A 278-nucleotide genomic window follows, 5' to 3' on the forward strand; every position below is an offset into this window, starting at 1 on the left:
GGCAGAGCACCGCTCCGAATGGCCCCACCTGCACGACCGCACACCCTCGGCCTTCCACGCTGACTCTGATTTTAGTGGGAAGGCGGGAAATTGTATGTCGCTGCTGCAGGAGCCTGTTGTCCTCGGTGACGTTGAGGGAGACAGAGAAATGCTTGGTGGAGATGGTGACGTCAACGTCCAGCGTCTTTTGCTCTCTGTGGGTCTCGTATCGCGCCATGGCTTGGAGAGCGACAACTGTGTCCTGTGGTGAAGAGGTATGCGTGTATAATCTATATAAA

General features: G+C 55.4%; 1 protein-coding gene across 1 annotated transcript in view; it reads right to left on the reverse strand.

Annotated features, from left to right (window-relative positions):
- Positions 1-278, reverse strand: part of LOC119592434 (alpha-1-inhibitor 3-like) — a 14,695-nt gene that overhangs the window by 1,766 nt on the left and 12,651 nt on the right. The window contains exon 18 of the mRNA XM_037941258.1: positions 29-241. Within this exon, the coding sequence (XP_037797186.1) occupies positions 29-241 (213 nt within the window). The remainder of the gene's footprint in view (positions 1-28; positions 242-278) is intronic.

This window comes from Penaeus monodon, chromosome 30 (assembly GCF_015228065.2).
Source record: "Penaeus monodon isolate SGIC_2016 chromosome 30, NSTDA_Pmon_1, whole genome shotgun sequence".
NCBI classification, from domain to species: Eukaryota; Metazoa; Arthropoda; class Malacostraca; order Decapoda; family Penaeidae; genus Penaeus; species Penaeus monodon.